Genomic DNA, 17,435 nt, shown 5'->3' with positions numbered 1-17,435 from the left:
AGAAAAAAACGCTGCGAATTTCGCAGTGAGGCCTTAGTCAGACGGGCGATTTTTCGTGCGATTTGCGCATGCGTCCGGCGATTTTATAAAACCATTGCTTTGCAATGGTATCAGACACATGAGCGCTTTTTATGCGCTCGTCCGATAAATTATAGAACAAAAAATCGCAGATCGCACCTATCTGCGATCTGCGATTCCTGTTCTCTTCTCTATATGCGCTCAATGGGGCCGGCGGCAGCAGCGCCGACCCCATTGAGAACATATAGAAGACAAATCATTCTTCTCTGCCACAGCTGTAACAGCTGTGACAGAGAAGAACGATGTTTGCCCATTGAATTCAATGGAGCGGCAATACAGCCGCTCCATTGAAAGCAATGGGCTGCCGGCGTGCGCGGGGTGAATTGTCGGGAAGGGGTTAAATATATAAACCCTTCCCTGCAATTCATTCTAAAATGTGTTAAAATAAAAAAAAATTGTATACTCACCTTTCCGCTGCAGCCGGAGTCCAGCCGCGGCCGCTGTCAGTTCTCCTGAACTGCTTCTTGGCACTATTCAGCCGGCGGGGCTTTAAAATCCCCACCTGCTGAATGATCTGCCTCTGATTGGTCACAGCCCTGACCAATCAGAGGCTGAAAACACTCACACACCCATTCATGAATTCATGAATGGGTGAGTGACTGCTGACTCTCAGCGCTGAGCCAATCAGGGGCAGGTCTGACTCACATCCATTCATGAATTCATGAATGGGTGTGAGTGAGGTATGCCTCTGATTGGCTCAGCGCTGAGCCAATCAGGGGGCAGGTCTGACTCACACCCCTTTCACACCCACTGCAGGACGGCCACACGGAGCTCCGGCTGCCGGGAAAAGGTGAGTATACAATTTTTTTTTATTTTAACACATTTTAGGATGGATTGCAGGGAAGGGCTTATATATTTAAGCCCTTACCGACAATTCATCCCGGGCTCGCCCGCAGCGCATTGCTTTCAATGGAGACGGCTGTATTGCCGTCTCCATTGAATGCAATGCGCTGGACAGCTCCGGCCCGTTTCTAATGAAACGCGGCTAGGAGCAGACTTTCGGGCGATTTGCAGGCGACTTGCGCGCACCGGTCACACGATTTGTGGATGCGCATCCGTCATGCGATCCGCAAATCGCGCGAAAAATCGCCCGTCTGACTAAGGCCTGAAAAAGAACTGTAGTGGGTAGTCACCCTAATTCCTTTGTGATATTACATGGACGGTACCACACAAGGTTTTTTAGGTAGGGCAAAAGAAACTCCTATCACAATTAGGACTTTCTCTCAGAAGCGCTTTTTCTCAGCATATTATGCGCATACTATGCAGTGCTGAAACCCCATTGACTTGCATTGGGGTAATCAAACATACATTTTCTTTTTACGCTCGTATTTTATGTGCTTCAAAAAATCACAGCATGTCTTATTATGTTCCATATTATGGTCCAAAATTGTTCATGCAAGTGTAGAGGAGCATTAAAAATATGACACGTGTATTCACGCAAAAAGGCAGGAGAAACAAACAAAAAAAAAAAATGCAATAAGGACCAAAAAACGCAGCAAATACAAGCGGTTTCACGGACCAAAACTGCTTACACCAATGTGAGTGAACCCTTACTGTTGATGATTATAGGCTTCTGTTGCACAGAAGGAGATGATAGTTCATCTTCCGGACTGCATACTTATAGCCTGTAGCTTACATAAGTAAATATAGATGGTAATGACACTGTTCTCCCAGCAGGCAGAAATGGTACAGACTCCAGCTATTCATGTAATGTTGTACTGAAGCATCATGGTATTGACAGCACAATAATAAAAGAAAAAGCAGGGTCAACATCAAGATGGTGCCTGATAAGCATCAGTCATGAGGCTGCACTGCAGGGAAGATGTCCATAGTGTGACAGACAATTGGTTGCGGGGTGCAGAGATGAAAAAATATGTTTTGCCAGAGTAGTCCTTTAATTTTGCAGTGGCTACATCTTGTGGAATATTAGTAGGTCAAACTTCTAAGAGCACATAATATAACTTTGAGCATGCCAATAAGACAAGCATTGAAATACCATATTGTACAGGACCCAAGAAGGCTAAGCCTCAGAATCAGAACCTAACAATGTCTCTGTTTTTTTTTTTAAAGCCTGTACTGCTAATTTGGTTAATGTAAAATATAAGGTTAATGCATTAAGACATTAGCAGACTGAGTTATATTGACAAAATTGTGGTGTTTTCCACACTAATGAAAATTGTCCATATTGTCCAAGAACTGATTTTCTAGATTTGTTTAGGAAAATAAATCAAGGACTTACTTGTGGAAATTTACTTTCCTCATCTATGAGGGAGATGATGTTCATGGGTCGGAGTGCAATTATATCCAATGCATGCTGGTTATCAGTAAAATCAATGTGCTGCCAGGGTATTTGTTCTGTGTTGTATTCCTCTTGCTCAAGTTTAAATATATGACTTACAAAAAACTGCTGAAGATGTTCATTAGCAAAATTAATGCAAAGTTGTTCAAAGCTGGAATAAAAAACAAATGTTTATTGCTTTGGAAGAGCATAATGATAAGAAGGTAGCTTTAACAGATTTTTATGCAGAATGACCAAATTTCATTTAATCTCTCTTTGACAAACTCATTCTATTCAAGCTTGAACCATAATAAATTCCTAAGGCCTCGTTCAGACGAGCGCTATTTTCCCACTGCAGCGCACAGAACGAGCTTCTATAGGAACCAATAGGTTCCTATAGAAGTGTTCACATGGACGATTGTTAGCACATCTAACAAAGATAGGACATGCTTGACTACAATGCCCGCATTGCAAATCCGTGCTGCACGAAAAACTAGGACCTGACCTATCTTTGGTGTGCGATGTGCAGGAGTTTCCATTGACTGCTATGGGAGCTGGAGTTTATGGAAACTCCTGCGCTGGGAATACCCCACTGCTTACAGCAGGACATTTAACCCCTTAGTGACGAAGCCTGTTTGCGCCTTAGTGACGGAGCCAAATTTTGGAAATCTGACATGCGTCATTCAACGTAGCATAACTCCGTAAAGGCTTCACATATCCAAGTGATTCTGACATTGTTTTTTCGCCACATGTTGTACTTCATTTAGGTGGTAAAAAGAAACCAATATAATTTGTGTATATTTATTAAAAGTACCAATATTGGAAAAATTTTGAAAAAAATTGTCATTTTTTTCCCATTTTCAACCGTAATATCTCAAATATGTTTAAACATACTGTACAAATTTTTGATAAGATATATATTTCCATCTGTTTACTTAATTCTGAATGCACACTTGAAAAACTTTTGTGTTTTTTTTAACCATTTAGAGGACGTACAAATTTAACATTACTTTTCAGCATTTTGAGGAGCACTTTGTTTTCCTGCACCAAGCCAAGTTTGCAAAGGCTCATGAGTGTCAGAATAATAGATACCCCCCCAAATGACCCCATTTTAAAAACTATACCCCTTAATGTATTCACTGAGGGGTGTCATGAGTATTTTGACCCTACCAGATTTTTCAGGAAATAATTCAATTTAGAGGAGAAAAAATAAATTTCATATTTTTGCAAATATGTCATTTTAAAGATATATTTTTTCCTATAGTGCCCATGAAAATGAGGATTTACACCCCAAAATGGATACCCCTGTTTCTCCCGTGTTCAGAAACATACCCATTGTGGCTCTAATCTTATGTCGGGATGCAAAACGGGGCCCAAATCGAAAGGAGTAGTCGGTGGTTTTCAGAACATAAATTTTCCTTGAAGGCGTTTTAGGCCCCATAGCACTTTTGTAGAGCTCTTGAGCAGCCAAAACCAAAGAGAACCCCCACAAGTGACCCCATTTTGAAAACGAGATCCCTTAACGAATTTATCTAGGGGTGTATTGCCTATTTTGACCCCACAGTTTTTGAATGAATTCAAGCAAAGCAAAAGGAAAAAAATTGTGATTTTCGTTTTTTTGTCAATTCTGTCATTTTAAAAGCAGCTTTTTTTGTACAGCACACACATGAATGAAGACTTGCACCCCAAAATGGATACCCCTGTTTCTCCCGTGTTCAGAGACATACCCATTGTGGTCCTAAACTTATGTCTGGATGCACAACGGGGCCCAAAATGAAAGGAGTAGTCGGTGGTTTTCAGAACATGAATTTTCTTTGAAGGCGTTTTAGGCCCCATAGCACTTTGTAGAGCTCTTGAGCGGCCAAAACCAAAGAGAACCCCCACAAGTGAACCCATTTTGAAAACTAGACCCCTTAACGAATTTATCTAGGGGTGTACTCCCCATTTTGACCCCACAGTTTTTGAATGAATTCAAGCAAAGCAAAAGGAAAAAAATGTGATTTTCGTTTTTTTTGGCAATTCTGTCATTTTAAAAACTGTTTTTTTTTGTACAGCACACACATGAATGAAGACTTGCACCCCGAAATAGATACCCCTGTTTGTCCCGTGTTCAGAGACATACCCATTGTGGCCCTAATATTTTGTCTGGATGCACAACGGGGCCCAAAATGAAAGGAATAGTCGTGGCTTTCAGAACAGAAATTTAGCATGAAGGTGATTTAGGCCCCATTGCCCACTTGTAGAGCCCTTGAGCGGCCAAAACGACAGAGAATCCCCACAAATGACCCAATTTTGAAAACTAGACCCCCTAACAAATTCATCTAGTGGTGTACTGTGTATTTTTACACTACAATTTTTGAATAAATCTAAGCAAAGCAGTTGGAAAAAAAGTACAATTTTCATTCTTTTGGCAGTTGTATCAATTTAAAAACAGTTTTTTTGTACAGCACACATAGGAATGAAGACTTTCACCCCAAAATGGATACCCCTGTTTGTCCCGTGTTCAGAAACATTCCTGTTGTGGCCCTAATCTACTTACAAGAAACATGGCAAGGCCTATAATGGAGGGAACGCCCGTTGGATTGCAGGGTACAACTGAATAAATTCCAGGCCCCATTGCCCACTTGTACGGAATAAAAATTGACACCTTAAAAAAATTCCCCCCCCACACACACTCCGCACCCTTTTCGGTGTTCCCCAAATCTTAGATAAAAGTAATAATGTGAACTGTATAGTATTTCCAAAGACAGGGGTAATTACGGAGGCTGGTTGGGATGTGTACATGGGGCAATAAAACTGGGTATCCCCCCTTCTCTCATGCTTTTTGGGGAGTATTTAGTGACCTCAGTAGCGGGTATGGGGTGTAAAAAGTGGTGCTCTGTGAGTCTCCGTAATCTCGCTGAGGTGCGGCGGTCTCACACAGAAGGCGCTCAACAAGCTGCTCCTGGAACTGCATGAAGGCGAACGTTCCCGGGGCTTCTTGTAAATTACGTATTACAGGTAGCGGTCTGAATAACGCCGGGCTCACGCAGCCGTTGGCGGAATCCGCTTGCGGAGGCCCGCAGTGGATCCCATCTGTGAGCCCGGCTGTGACCCTGCGTACGGCCGCATAATGTACTGCGCATAACTGCGTACTTAAACGGGCGGTCATGCGCAGTATATATATATATTCTTTTGTTTGTATTTCCCGCACCGTCGCTTAGCGATGACGCGGCTACCCGCAGCCCATATACAATGTAGTTGCATATGGGCTGCGGGTATATCCACGACCATGGAGCACAATGGGCTCTATGTCAAAGATATCCGCAGTAAAATAGAGCCTGCTGCGTTCTCTTTTCTGCGAATAGATTACACGATTCTAACCCACTAATGTGAGCGGAATTGTGTAATCCAATGCGATTGATCTGCGTATTACCGCATCGGTGAGGGGAGATGAACCTTCACCTTTTTTTACTTTTACGTGATCGCCATTATCCATTGGATAACAGCGAACACGTGATCAGGAACCGCTCACCGCGGCCCCCCGTGAAATCTCTAGGCTCTTGGCTAAGTTTTGCAGCCAGGAGCAGGGAGATTTTAAATTACCACAGCTTTTGCGCATGCGCCTGCCATTTTGGCGACATGCGCGTGTGCAGAAGCTGTGGTAAGGTCCGCGGATAAATCCGCGGGCCTTAGGTACGTCATTTCATCTTCCCTAATGGATATGGGGGGGAGATGAAACGCAAGTTTTTTAAACTTTTTTTAAAACTTTTTACCCTTTTTTTTTTTTACTTTTTACACTTTTTCTTTTATCATGTCCCCAGTGACATCCCTCTGCTCCTGGCTACACATGGCAGCCAGGAGTAGAGGGATTTTAAATTTCACGGGGCTCAAGCCCCTCTGTGCATGCGCCCGATGTCAGAAGGGGACTCTGGTCCCAGAAGACCGGGACACCGCTGAGGATCGGGGGTGAGTATTTTCACCTCCCCTCATGAATCCGATCCATGAGGGGAGGTGAAACTTTACTTTTTAAAAAAACTTTTTAAACTTTTTCGCGATCGCCGCTATCCAATGGATAGCAGCAATCGCGGGCGCGGGGACCGCTCACAGCAGTCCCCGGTAACACCTCCTGGTTCCCGGCTACCTTCAGGAGCCGGGAGCCAGGAGATTTTAAATTTGCCGGGGGCTCCCGGGCTTCTGCGCATGCGCGTGACGTCATCGTCTGGCGCGCATGCGCAGAAGGCCGGCGGCGGGTCCGGGAGGACCAGATCTCCGGGGGACACCGCCGACAAGCCGGGTGAGTATTTTCAGCTGCCCTGATGGATCCGATCCATCAGGGCAGCTAAATATCTTACTTTTTACACCTTTTTATTTACTTTTTTGCGATCGGCGCTATCCATTGGATAGCGCCGATCGCAATGCTGGGGGGGACTGCCCGCATCCTGGGATGACAGCTCCATGCTGTCGGCTACCTGCGGGCACCGACAGCATGGAGCTGTCACATCCTCAGGCAAGTGGGCATTAATCCAAAGAGGATGCATAAAACTACGTCCTCTAGGATTAAAGCCCACTTGCTGAGGACGTAGTTTCCTGATGGGGCAGTCGTTCAGGGGTTAAAACTGGCTGCTCAGAAGCACATTTTACATGTCCCGCTGTAAACTCCTGTTAGTACCCGCGGGAATAAAGGGACTCTCCGAGGGTTACCTTAATCGCTGCGTGGACTAATAGGAATTTACAATGGGACATTTAAAATGTGCTTCTGGCCACCACCTTTTAAATGCCCTGCTGTAAGCAGTGGAGTATTTCTTTTGCCCCCCTGCTGGGCAATTCCCCAGCAGTGGGGGGCAGTAGGGGACTACCTCCACCTCTCTACCCAAGAAATTTCCCTATAGTGAAGAGTGAGAGCAGGGCGCGGTTATAGGGCTTTCCTGAGAGCATAGGAGGAGGGGACAGGGTTAGAGGGATTAACCCATAGCATAGAGAGACAGAGCCCAGCGGGCTTCTTCTCTCTCTCCTCCTGGAGCTGCTGCTCTTTTTCAAGTGCACTGGAGCAGCTTCCCGTTCACGCAATTTTAAGCGCAGTATAGGTGCGCTTTTTCTGCGCATCTATACTGCGCCAAAACAGTGCTCATCTGAATGAGGCCTAACTATCAATATCACCCTAAAGATTTTGCTCTGGATAATACTACTCGCAATACAATGGGTGAAAATCACTGAAATTTCCACTGGCTATCCTAAATTTATGGGACATACTGAGCATTTGGATTTTAATTTCTTGCAACAATTTAGTCCCTAAGAACAGGTATCTTAGATTACGAATACAAGGATAGCGCTATATGAAGTGAATCCAATAATAGGTATATTTACATAATGTTCTAATTATGCATTCTTCATCTATGGACAAAAAAAATTGTTTGATCAATCTAACCTATGACAATGATACATATAATTTTTATTGCTAAGTCAAGTCTAATACCACCTTAATTTTAATTAAATATGGCATATCATGTCCCTATGTCAGCAGGGACAGACACATATCTGCTGACTTCAAAGATGTATTTCTTTTGCTTATATTCCCCCCATTTTCCACGCAGCCTATACACTTAGATTTGGCTCCTGATGCTTTGAATGTGTGAAGTGAACAGTCACCACCACTCACTATTTAAAGATGATGTCAGACTTGATTGACAGTGAGCAGTGGGGGCCGCCCACTTGACACATTCACAGTGTTGGAAGCTGAATCTAAAAAGTGCCTTTACTGGTGAAGGGGACGGGGTTTATTAAACAAAAGACAGACATCGCGGGAGCCATTGCTGCTGTGCCTGCAAAAGAGGGGGTCCCACTGACATGAGGACAAGAAACTTACCTATTTGTGTTAAAATGTTCAAAGCCAAAGATATCTAACAATCCAATAGACTTTCGCTCCTTTCCAAGATCTTTAGATGTGGGAGTGAAAATGGCTTCATTGATTTTGTTTACTATCCACATGAACATTCGACCATAAATACCCTGCAGCAGAATAATTTTATAAAATTATTTTCTCTTAAAAAAACATACTGACAAGTTAATTAGCTTCCTTGTTTCTAGTGTGTATATGAGTGTTTGAGTTCAAGTTGATCAGAGGGTTTTTTTTCTGTAAGTATGTCCTGCTGGGAGGGGGAGAGCAGTTTATTCATTCTGTACACAGAGCTGTTTGAGAAACTTTTTTATCCTTGTGTAAAGTACCACAAGGGTGCATGGAATCTTTACCAGGTTGTGCACTGCTCCCTGGGAAAAAAGCTATGTAAATGAGTGATAAAATCGTCCTCATGGTGCCACCTATTAGAATGGTAGCTACCCCATGAGTCAATATCTGATATTTCAACATTCCTTGCAATATCACTAGGAATATAAGCCAGGTCAGAATATCCATGTACATACATACGGCTGTTTTCGGGTTTTTGCTCCTGATCAGCATACAGTAGACTTTTGGCTGACTAGGTGACAGCCCATCAACGTGGTGGTGGGGTAGATAATGTTTCTACTTGTGAAGAGTGTCACAGGAAAGAGGACCACAAGGCACGACATATTGCAAATCCTGTTTAAAGGTTGGATATTCACTCATTGGGTAGTTACAATCACAATAGGTGACACTGCGAAAGATTATTCCATCACTCATTTTGTTTTTCCAGGGAGCATTGCATGACCTATACAAGACTTACTACACCCTTGTGGTACTGTACACTGTTGATGGACACTTACCCCCCAAAAGCTGTATGTACATGAATATTCTGGCTTGGCTTATATCACTAGTGATATTGCAAGGCCTATGGAAAAGCTGTATATTGACTGATAGGGTAGCTACCATTCCAATAGGTCCCAATTTGGAGGATTATTTCATCACTCCTTTGCAGAAAGTTGTTTAAAAACAGGACATTTGTCATGTAAGCTATTAACCAACACAAAAGACTAGTGCCCCGGATAAAATTATTTTTAATATATAAAAGTGCTTTGGATAACATTTTCCAAAAGCTTGAAAGGGATTCTAAGAAATAATATTTATTACAAAAAAAGTGTGGTGCAAATTCATATCCACAATCCTGCACATTTATAAAGTAAATCTATAAAAACCTGAGCAACCAGAAGTAGCTTATGGACACATCAAGGTGAATAGGGTTTGTATAAATAACTGGATTTTATAAAACAAAATGCTATTAAAAACAATATAGTGAAGGCCAATTTTAGACCTTGTTGTATCATTAAACTACCTTAGTGAAAGCATCTCTTCCATCAGAGGCCTGTGAGCAACTCAGAGGTTTGGACACACTGTCTCCTCTAACTATTATAGTGTGTCTGGTAAGGCAACTTTTTAACTCCATTAAGTTCACCTAGTTGAAAAAAGAGATCACAATTGCTTATATTGCATATAACTGGGTATGCCATAAGGATTTACAGTTACCTTTCTGTGCAATCAGTTTTATCAGACCTTGCAATCAAATCATACAATAAGTACCATTTTTAGATCTCATCTTCAGGCACAAAATGCATTGCACCACATGCCCCTTCCATAAAATAACATAAAGGGTACAGTTTTCAGGCAGGTTAAGTCATTTGCTAAGTTAAAGGTGGGTTAAAGACAGCTTTGACACACTATATCCAGCCATGCATCTGTATGGTCAACACTTCATTAAAACTGGTTTTCAGGCTTTGGATGGGAACACAAATCCTAATGCAGTAATCTCCAGCTTTCTAAGTTGTTGTACTTGGGGCAGTTGCTATGCAACTGCTCCCACAACTGAGGCATTGGAGAGAATCAGCAGATCACACTAATCAGCCTAACCTCTTTATAGATCGGAGTGTCTGATTGGATAAATAATTTTAGATTCTGAAGTGTGGAGACGTTTACAGCTGTGACAACATGTTTTCCTTCCAGTATTTGTTCTTCTAGTTTTAACTACCTACTTCTACTTTAGTCCAGTCTTGTCTAGTCTGTCCAATCACTGTGTCTTTCTCCTTGTCTTTTTGTAATCCAGTTTCCTAGCTTGTGAGTTGTCTTTCCTTGTCTGTTTCTGTCCGCCTTGGATGATTTAGCCTCTTGCCTGAGTCCTAATGCCCTCCTGTTCTCAGGGATAGTATCACCCATAGAGACAACTTAGGGCTGTTTGGGGACAATTGGGTCTGGTGTTCAAAGACAGTACCAGTGAGAGATTAGGGATAGCCAATGTTAGAGCCAACATTTCTCTATTATTTTGGTTCCATAATACCTGTTCTAATTTTCACTAATAGTTTCATTATATTCATCATCATGATCTGCGGGACTCATCAGAGCTGTTAACCCTTTAAATGCCTCTACATCTTCCCGAACGATGTTTGGGAGTCCCATATGGCCCCCCGCGATGAGATCGCAGAGAGCCGTGCGGATGTTATGGCAGCCGGGGGCTTCTGTAAGGCCCCAGGGATGTCAAGGTAGAATGCCTATCAAGCCATCCCTGTGGGGTGGCTTGATAGACTGCCTGACTGAACGCAGTATGATGTAATGCTATGGCATAACATCATACTGCAGGAGAGATCAAAGCATCTTAAATTGTTGTTCCATCTGGGGTCTAAGAAAAAAAGTAAAAATAAGAACAATAAAGTTTTACTAATTATTAAAAAAGAAAAAAGTGATGAAAGTTTAAGAAACACCCCGCTGCATCTGTAAGGCTGGGTTCACACAGGGCAGAATTGCTGCAGATCTTCGGCCTCCAATTTTTATCCCGGGTTGGCTGGCCACAGTGGAATAAGCCACTTGAAAAACCTTTGTTTTTCCCAAATCTCGTGGGACTACAAGCTGCAGAAATCTCACAGAATTGAGAATATCCCACTGTGGACATTCCACGGGATTTCCATCCTGTGTGAACCCAGCCTAAGAGTCAGATCTAAAAAAATAATGCATTATTTACCCCGCAGGATGAACATCGTCAGAACAAAAAATACAGAAAAGCCAGAAATGCGCTTTTTTGATCACCCTGTCTCCAAGAAAAAATGCAATAAAAAACAATCAAAAAGTCCGAAATGGTACCAATGGAAACGACAGGTCATCCTGCAAAAAATGAGTCCTCGCACAACTATGTTAACAGAAAAATAAAAACGCTATTGCGCGTGGAAGATGGCGGCAGGAAATAATTGAAAAAAAAAAATTAAATATCTCTGAAAAAAAATACAAGTAGTACAGCAAAAAAAAAACTGTATAAGTTTGGTATCATAGCAATCGTATAATAAAGTTATCATGTCATTTTTGTTACAGTCTGTGCGCCGTAGAAACAAGACGCACTGAAAGATGGCTGAATGTAGATTTTATTTTCATTTTACTACGCTTAAAATGTTTAAAAAGTTTTTCAGTACTTTATAAGGTACATTAAATAGTACCTTTGAAAAATACAACTCGTCCTGCAAAAAACAAGCCCTCATACAGCTACGTCGATGGATAAAGGAGTTACGATTTTTTAAAAGGGGAAAGGAAAAAAAAACAAATGGAAAAATGAAAAAAAAAGCTTGGTCACTAAGGGGCTAAAGGCCAAATCACTATAGCCTATAAATAAAATAACTATGTGTGCCACTGTGATATAAAAATGTGGGCTGCCTCTGAAAGCGGGGCTTTACTGCTTACCTCAAGCAAAGTAGCTACAGTTGACAGATGGATGGACTCAGGAACATCACAGCCATCAATATTTCCAAACATCGCATCTGCAAATGAAATATACGTGTATATATAGATATAGAAAAAACACATTATACATTGTTGCACTTTAAGGCCTCAGTCACAAGGGCGCATCGGCATCCGTACACCGGCGCCGATGCGCTCGTGTGACTGCAGGAAGGAGACGGACTTACCTGCAGACAGCCATCTCTCTGCAGCGCCGGAGGAAAGAACACATGACCGGCAATGGAGCCGGTCACATGTTCTTTCCTCCAGCGCTGCAGAGAGACGGCTGTCTGCAGGTACGTCCGTCTGCTGGTGTCAGTCACACGGGCGCATCGGCGCCGGTGTACGGGTGCCGATGCGCCCGTGTGACTGAGGCCTTAGAAGGAGAGACATTGTGACTAGAGATGCCTCAGAAATATAATATATAGCAAGTCATATCAGCATATAGGTACAGTAAAATTTAATTTGATATATACTGTACTAAAAACTGATGTTTTTATGCGCAATAGCAAAGCATACTTTGAAAATCAAGATTTCCGAGGTGCAGCATAGCTGCCAGCAGTCTGTTAATTTCCATTAGATCTTGTTCAGAAAAAAGAAGAATCTTCATGGCAGAACAGACTTGTGCAAAGTCTCGGGTATCATCGCGTCCATCACAAGATGTGCAGTTACCCTAAAAGAAAAAAAGAAAATAACAGAGATCATGTTATTGTATGTCATTATAAATTGGTGACTCACCTTCTTCCAAGAAAAATAAAACTCGCCACCAACTTCTTGATACATGGGTACCATAACTAACACAAAACTCATTTATAGCAGTTCAAGATGACTGCAGCATATTAAATATCAAGGTATGTTACCATGGTGAGATACTTGTAATCTGATGACTTTTCCAGTTTCAGTTTCTTCTTTTCTTCTGAACTCATTCCAAGCAGCATGCAGTAAAATATGTGATAATTTCTCTCCCCTGTGGCCTATGGAATAATAATGGAGAATAGTATAACAAAACTCTGAAACTGAACACCAACCAATTGCTAGAATGAAAGAACTCCAAGTGATCTTCCTAGAAGCATGCTTCCCAATACAATCAATCTTTATGATATTAGCTTCAAAGCTGAAGCAGGACAAATAGGCAGCTGCAAGCGTCTGAGAAACTTTGACGAGTCTCAAATTGTGACTAGTAGATGACTGGGTCAGAGCATCTCCAGAGACTTGTGAGATACTCCCAACATGCACTGATTAATACTATACTTGCCCAAAGCTCATTGATGCCCATGTGGAGCAGAGATTAGCCCATTTGGTTTGTTCACACAGAAGAGCTCCTGTAGCAGAAATTGTCGACAAAGATAATGCTGGCTATGACAGAAAGGTGTCAGAACTTTGAGTGTATGAGATTGTATAGCTGCAGAGCAGTCAGAGTGCTTATGCTGACCTCTGTCCACCAGCAAAAGCACCAGAACTAATCCATGGAGAAATATAAGAATGTGGCCTGATCTGATAAATCATGAAGCGAATCAGAAAGAGCAGCAGAATGGATGGCATTTTAAAACTTCTGGTCGGCCATGTGAGGGGTTAATTCACGTTTATGCCTTTAAATTGATAAGTGTATTTCACAGAATACTTATGTGTTTATAATTTGCGTCTTCTTCTGCTAAAGGTTTAAGCTTATACGTGTAAGGGCCGACGCTTTAATAATAGACTACAGCAACTCCATTTTGTATCTCTTTGCTTGTTTTGCTTTAATACATGTATCTGTATTAAATTTCACCTTTTACCTAGAAAGATGTTAGATCCCAATTATAATAATGACCTTGAATATGTTCACATATGTCTTATCAGCTTTCTCTCTCTCATGCCTTCTTTCCCTTGAGAAAGCTCACTCCCTTCTAGTAAGAAGCGTCCAGGAACATTTTGTTTTGATACAGTTGTCACCGGACATTGATGTATTGCTCATGTAGGAGACTTCTTTGAAAGATGTGTATTGTCAATTAAAATCTGCAGATGTTATGTAGCCTTGGGCATGCCTGAGGCATGCGCAGTAATCAAATAACTACGTCAGCAAAAATCTTCTATAACTGTAAACTCTTTGAATAAACTTTCACTTCACTCATGGCAATCCCATCTTGCATTTGGCTGTCCATTTGTGTCGTCTGAGTACTCACCCCTAAAGACCAATTTGGAAGCAGACAGCATCAGCTCAACGGTCTGAGTTTGACCCCCCACATTACTTGGCGAACCAACGAGGGCCAGAATTTAACTCCTTACCTGTAGCCGATATCTGACAACCCTGCCTGCCGACCACCTGGACCAGAGGCCACGGGACCCCAGATCTACAAAACACCGGTGTAAGGTAAGCCTTTGACTTACCGCCCTAGATCTGAGCTCCCCTGTCTTCAAAAGTCACGTGTCGACAGAACGGTTTGTTGCTGCATGTTTATAGGATAGTTCTGCCTGTTATTTACGGTGTTCTTGGTAACCGTGCTAGACGGAAGAACCCACATGTGTATATTGCCATGCTGTCTGCTGCAAGCATTGAACTGATAGCTTTTTGTTGTACTTTGACTGCCGCACTCATTTTCCTAGCTGTAATTTGTTATAAGATAGGTGAGCCGTGGTCTCCTCTCTCTCCATAAAAAGGTCTTCTAATAAGTGAACATACGTGTCCTGCCAGCTGCGTACCTGGCAGAAGGGACTGTCCTGATCTACCCGAAGGACTGAGGTAGAAACAGCGGACATCAAGTCCATAGTAAACATTCGTGTCCTGCCAGCCGCGACCTGGCAGAAGGGACTAAAAGGTCATTGCGACCGCCAGATTTACTCAGAGGACGTTTTGTACATCCTCACTACTCCGTGATTGTGGTAAATCAAAAACGGCAAGTCCAATTATTAGTATGGGGTCCGGACAGTCTAAGACTTTCTTGACCCCTATTGAGATAATTAGGGAGAGAGAGGGGGAGGCTATTTATAAGCAAGCCCGTAAAGTCTACAAGCTGATAGGGCTTAAAAGAGCAGGAACTTTTAACTATGAGTTCTGGCGGCAGTACGGAACAAAACACATGAAAGCTATCAAAGACATCGGTCTAGATAAAGGAATAGAGGCCATAATCAAATATAGTAGAAAGGTAAACGTAGAACGGTGGGATTGTGAACCGAGGAATGAGGGCATACTTGTGTATGCACCCCCGGTGCCTGATCCAGCCAGAATGCACCCGATCTTACCAACCACAAACAGCTCTGAAATTCGTACCGCTGCAACTCCGCCACAAGAGCCCCAAAGAGAAAAACCTTATTGGCATTGTCCCAGGTGCGGACAACAAAACGCTTTACAAAAACAAACAGCTTTAACTATGTGTAAACGGGAAAAGAATGAAACCGTTGAATGCTATTTTGGCAGACTAGAAATGAAGGCTAGAGACATGGGTCTCACCCTCTGTGCAGATGAAGTGTACTACCCAATGATGTGTGAAGCGTTCATGCAAGGCATTGGCCCATCATTGGCAGATAAAATAAAAGCATGCACCCCTGATTGGCGACAAGCCAAGCCCAGAGACTTGTATAAAAAGGCAGTAGGGTTTGCTATGGATGAGAAGCGCCCCGCAGTGGCGGTTAAATAGTATAGCAACCAGGAGGGGAAGGTTCAGCTCCGGGACAGGCCCAACAGAGAAAAACGCAAGTGTTATAATTGCGGCAAGATAGGCCACCTGGCCAGGGATTGCTTTCATAAGTCCCGACGATCCCGCCCCAGTATCCCTACCGTGGAAACAGAGGATAGAGGCACACAGACTTTTGAGCCTGCTTCCATATGAGGTGAGGAAGTGCCCTTCCTTATAGACACTGGGGCTACAAATCCTGTCTCAAAAATTCATGTGAAATAGTAGAAATGTTTAAGGCAAGGAGTATGCCTATATGGAAACAGCTAGAGAAATAACAAAGGACAGACAAAGCAAGTTAGCCGTGAGGAGAGGATCTAGCAAGTTGTTGAGAAAAGCAAGTTAGAATTTTGGGAATCTGAGACCCACAAGTCTCAAAAAGATTCAGAGATAAGCCAAAGTTGGGTAACGTATGTTAGATAGATGGAGTAAGGCACGTGTAGATACGGTAATTATCAGAAAAAGGGAATTCTTTTATAGTTTGTGTTCCTTTGGGACATAAAGCAAGTTCATGCAGAATCTGTGGATAATTATGTGTCAAATAACCAATATTGTCTGTATGTCTTCATGTTATGTAATCTATACGTTCTTCTTTGTCCTTTCTTTTATGTGTTTAACTATTCCTCTGCCGTCTGGGTTTGATAGTCTGAAACCTTAGTTTTCTCTTGTTGTTGCTAATGATTGCTGTGGTTTGGAGCCTGGATATTCTGGCTGTTTTCCAAAAATCTTAGTTATTGCTCTGTTCCAGAGAGAGATGAAAATTCAAAGTCAGAGAAGAAAGACAGATGTTGAATGTATTGTGTGAATTGTATGGTTTTGAAAATGGAAGAATATAAGAGAGATAGAGGGTTAATGTGTACTTCTTGTGAAAAGCCGCAGCTGCAAGTCGCCCCCCCTTGTCTCCGAAAGGGGGGTATAGTGAGATTTACAGAGAAGGAATGTGTGCTTCTCAAGGCCAAAGATTAGAGCGGAGAACACTGGGCGAGTAACCCTGCTTGTTTGAATAGAATAAAACCCGTAATGAATCCAGTGAATATTAGTTTTGCTGTTCGTTGTGTAAATGTCAGTTCTGTAACTGGTCGGACGTGTGCATAATTGCTACATGTGTGTTCCTTTTATGGGAAATATTAGTGTTGTGGAATCTGTTGTACATCTCTAGTATTACAGACAGTTAAAGTTTGACTGATTCCAGGGAGGGGTGGGAGTGATTGAATGCATTTGTTTGCAAGATGAGGACAGTTGCATCATACGCGTTACGTCCTGTGTGAACTCTTCCTAATATTTGGATGAGACTTGACTGCATGAACGGATGAGAGTTAATGTGTGATGTAGGCGCTGTGTGCTCATAATTTGGAAGCCTGCCAACAAGTCACAATTATACTGTTTCTGAGAATGCTCTATAGAAGAAACGTACGGACGGCCATACCTGTACTTACACCTGCTGCCAAACTCCGCACCTTTCTGGGCCTTGTTTTCATACTGCCGCCCATGGGTCCACTTTGTTTTCACTCTTATACAACTACTCTATAATTGCCTTTTAATCATTCTTTCCTCTCTCACCACTGATCATTTATTCTTTTCTGTACTGAATTTTCTGGCCAGGTGACAGTATTGACACAAAAGCACAGGGGACAACCACGGCCACCTGGATGCTACTCCATGAAGCTGTATCCAGTGGCTCGAGGAGCTCCCTCATGTGTTTGTGCGGTGGCAGCAGTACAGGCAATGGTTAACAAATCTTCGGAGTTGGTATTGAACCAACCCCCCCTAGTGGTCCTCACCCCCC

At 42.5% G+C, this 17,435-nt stretch overlaps 1 protein-coding gene across 1 annotated transcript in view; it reads right to left on the bottom strand.

The window, feature by feature from the left end:
* The window catches only part of MYO7B (myosin VIIB), a 173,404-nt gene that overhangs the window by 80,951 nt on the left and 75,018 nt on the right, over positions 1-17,435 (bottom strand). The window contains exons 8-13 of the mRNA XM_066599774.1: positions 12,860-12,973; positions 12,519-12,672; positions 11,964-12,040; positions 9,583-9,702; positions 8,202-8,344; positions 2,318-2,528 (exon numbers count right to left, since the gene is read on the bottom strand). Of these exons, the coding sequence (XP_066455871.1) occupies positions 2,318-2,528; positions 8,202-8,344; positions 9,583-9,702; positions 11,964-12,040; positions 12,519-12,672; positions 12,860-12,973 (819 nt within the window). The remainder of the gene's footprint in view (positions 1-2,317; positions 2,529-8,201; positions 8,345-9,582; positions 9,703-11,963; positions 12,041-12,518; positions 12,673-12,859; positions 12,974-17,435) is intronic.

The sequence above is a fragment of the Eleutherodactylus coqui genome, chromosome 1, assembly GCF_035609145.1.
Source record: "Eleutherodactylus coqui strain aEleCoq1 chromosome 1, aEleCoq1.hap1, whole genome shotgun sequence".
Taxonomy (NCBI): Eukaryota; Metazoa; Chordata; class Amphibia; order Anura; family Eleutherodactylidae; genus Eleutherodactylus; species Eleutherodactylus coqui.
This window is presented reverse-complemented; position numbering and strand designations above follow the sequence as displayed.